The sequence below is a fragment of the Etheostoma spectabile genome, chromosome 16, assembly GCF_008692095.1.
Source record: "Etheostoma spectabile isolate EspeVRDwgs_2016 chromosome 16, UIUC_Espe_1.0, whole genome shotgun sequence".
NCBI classification, from domain to species: Eukaryota; Metazoa; Chordata; class Actinopteri; order Perciformes; family Percidae; genus Etheostoma; species Etheostoma spectabile.
In genome coordinates, this window is record NC_045748.1 from 6,287,477 (window position 1) to 6,290,482 (window position 3,006).

The window sequence follows — 3,006 nt, forward strand, 5'->3', positions numbered from 1 at the left end:
ACACACACACACACACACACACACACACACACACACACACACACACACAGACAGAAGGTTACCAAAGCTCAATATCAAATCCGTACAGAGAAGTCAGGTTGCATTCCAGTCTATAAACCACATCTGACTGCCATAAATGGATTGGTGTGAGTGTTGACTTGAGCTGTTTGGTTAGCAAAGGACATTATTATTGCATTATTAATTTATATTGAAAAATATTATTATTCCATATTATCAAGAAAAATAGCCAGTTTTGAAACTTTAAGTGAAATGACACTGACATTAGACAGGGGCTATTTCTTTGAGAAAATGTATTCCTGTCCAAGCTACATACGTTGACCATCAACTTAAATGTGCATGTAACAAGCAAATAGAGAAAGAAAATGCATATATGTTTGTCACAAAAGACACAGAATGCTTTATGAATGCCGCTTGGGTGAAAACTTTTCTTTGCGCCAGAAGAGTGAATAATTGATCAATTTCAGACTCTGTCCCGGGTGGTCACATCGTCTCACCTCTGTAACAGCTTCTAGGGAAGCAGAGTGCTTAAGCAGCAGGTCCATGGACCGCATGTGGTTCTTCTTGCAGGCAATATGGAGAGGTGTGAACCCATTCTGGAAACACAGAGAAACCAGTTCAAGTCCTGAAGCCTGAATCACGTTATGCCTTTTGATCCAAAGATTTTTTATTTATTTTTATTTTTACAAAATTACTTTAATATCACGGTTGTCTCCATCTAGTAATGGTGATTTGTCTGATGTGGTGTTCTGCGTAAGGAATACAGACTAAAATACTAGTATGAGCGTTAAAGATTAGATTTTGCTTTTAAGCTTTTGCAAGTCTTCGGTTACACAAAACATCTGAAACCTGTATGAACTTCTGTTGAAGTTCTGAGCCACATGAACACAATATCAGCAAATATATATATCAATGATACACAAATTATACCTATACAAGTAAATTAAGAAGTCATTGCTACATTTATTTCCTCTCAACCTGAAGATCACAATAGACATAAGACCATCACTATGACCATCTTGATTAATTGTACCCCTATTATATTTCAAAGTCATCTAAACTAAACAAGAAAACTAACATTTAACAACAAACCTACCAGAGCTCGTGCATTGGCTTTGGCCCCCTTGTCTAGTAGGACTTTGGCCATCCGATGATGACCACAGTGGGCTGCTACATGAAGAGGGGTTAAATGGTCCAGCGTGATATCATCAATTTCAGCGTTGTACTGCAGTAGCTGCCTGACACAGTCCATGTGATCCCCTTGAGCTGCCATGTGGATAGGGGACAGACCATTCTGTATGAGGGACAAAATTTGGACACAGACAGAGGCGGGAAAAGTTAAGAAGAAAAAAGAAAAGGGGGTGTATCATGCTGTTTTCTGAGAATGTTCAGAAGGAGTCCTTAGAGGGGATATATTCAACGCGCTGTGCTAAATTATTTGCAGATGATACAACTGGTAAGGAATCTTGTGGTAACACTACCTGCTAGTAGTATGAACATTAGAGGCTGATCAGGCTCTAGGATGCTCAGTAAACAGACCAATGTATCAAAAATCTTGGTTTTAGCTAAATGTATTAGCCTAAGTTAGAATAAAGAGTATAAGTTTCTAGCAAGCTGGTTCATATGCTGATTTTTAATTGGCCTTGGTGACATCATTAGTCATAAAACGTGGACTCTCAGCCAGTATTTAGATTAAGATTCACAAAGTCAAAATTAGTACTGAACAGTAAACCCTAATGATCACTGCTCATTCCACAGGTCCAAAGAATAATCATAGTCATCATTGCCACAGCAATTGCAGTATTACATAAAATTCCTCTACCTTGGTTTTAGCCTGGATGGGAGCACCATGTTCCAACAGAAGCTCAATGATGCGAACATGACCATTCCTGGCTGCACAGTGGAGAGGAGTCAGCTCGTCCTACAAAGAAATGAGTAAAAAAAGAGAGAAACCGGAAGAGTAATTGGAAAGGTGTTAAACGACATAAGAGACACAAATGAGCAAATCAGCGGGGAGGAAGACAGATGGAGGAAATAGATATTGGGAAGGCATGCATACATGACAAAATGCCAGAGCTGAGTGGAACACACTGCCTTACAGTTAACAGTACACTACCTTGGTTGTGGCATCAATCTGTGCTCCTCTGTCTAGCAGTAGTCTGACCATCATGACATTGCCCCTCCTAGAGGCTATATGGAGGGGTGTGATGCCATTCTAGAAAAGCAGGGGCAAGAAGGGAGTCAGTTGTATTAATCATCAACATTTATAATCATTGCATCAAGTCTCCGAATTGCCTTCAAATATAAGACAAAAGTATAAGTAAAAGCTGATCTATTCAAAAACTAAATGTATAGGGAAAATGTATCTGTTAACTTTATAATGCTATTTTCTCAACACACAATGTTTGAACTACATTCATCATTCCTTTGAACCTACAGCTGAGATGAACTGACCTTAGGGGTGAAGTTTACATTGGCTCCTCTGTTCAGTAGCAGCTGGGCTACGCTCATATTTTCATAGTGGGCTGCAATATGGAGAGGTGTGAAACCAGTCTACATAGGAGAGAGAACAAAAGTATAACTAAGGATAATTACAATCTATTTTTATCACCTTTAAAAAAAACAAGGTTACAACACGCGTGACATAGATTAAATAACAGTTTAGGAGATAACATTAGAAAGAACAGTCAGACAAAAGCCCTAAAATATTTTATACCAGTTTGTTTTTAAGATTATTTTCATAATAAATTGCATTTTTCTTTTGATGGTGATTTGCATAGAGAAAGCTGTGGCCTCTAACTGATTCCCTTCAGTATTTGCTCGTAGAGTTTTCTTTTCATTCAAGAAAATGGCATTGTAATTGTGTTGTTTCTGCTCTTGCAATGTATCGTTCTTGTTCTTTTCTTTCTGTTGTCATATTACACTGAGTAAACCACTACAACCAGTATACACACACACACACACACACACACACACACACACACACAC

The 3,006-nt window shown here is 38.4% G+C and overlaps 1 protein-coding gene across 10 annotated transcripts in view; it reads right to left on the minus strand.

The window, feature by feature from the left end:
• Nucleotides 1-3,006, minus strand: part of ank1b (ankyrin 1, erythrocytic b) — a 91,121-nt gene that overhangs the window by 30,988 nt on the left and 57,127 nt on the right. For all 10 annotated transcript variants that reach the window (XM_032539114.1, XM_032539110.1, XM_032539116.1 and 7 more), the window contains exons 8-12: nt 2,473-2,571; nt 2,135-2,233; nt 1,841-1,939; nt 1,115-1,312; nt 516-614 (exon numbers count right to left, since the gene is read on the minus strand). In XM_032539114.1, the coding sequence (XP_032395005.1) occupies nt 516-614; nt 1,115-1,312; nt 1,841-1,939; nt 2,135-2,233; nt 2,473-2,571 (594 nt within the window). The remainder of the gene's footprint in view (nt 1-515; nt 615-1,114; nt 1,313-1,840; nt 1,940-2,134; nt 2,234-2,472; nt 2,572-3,006) is intronic.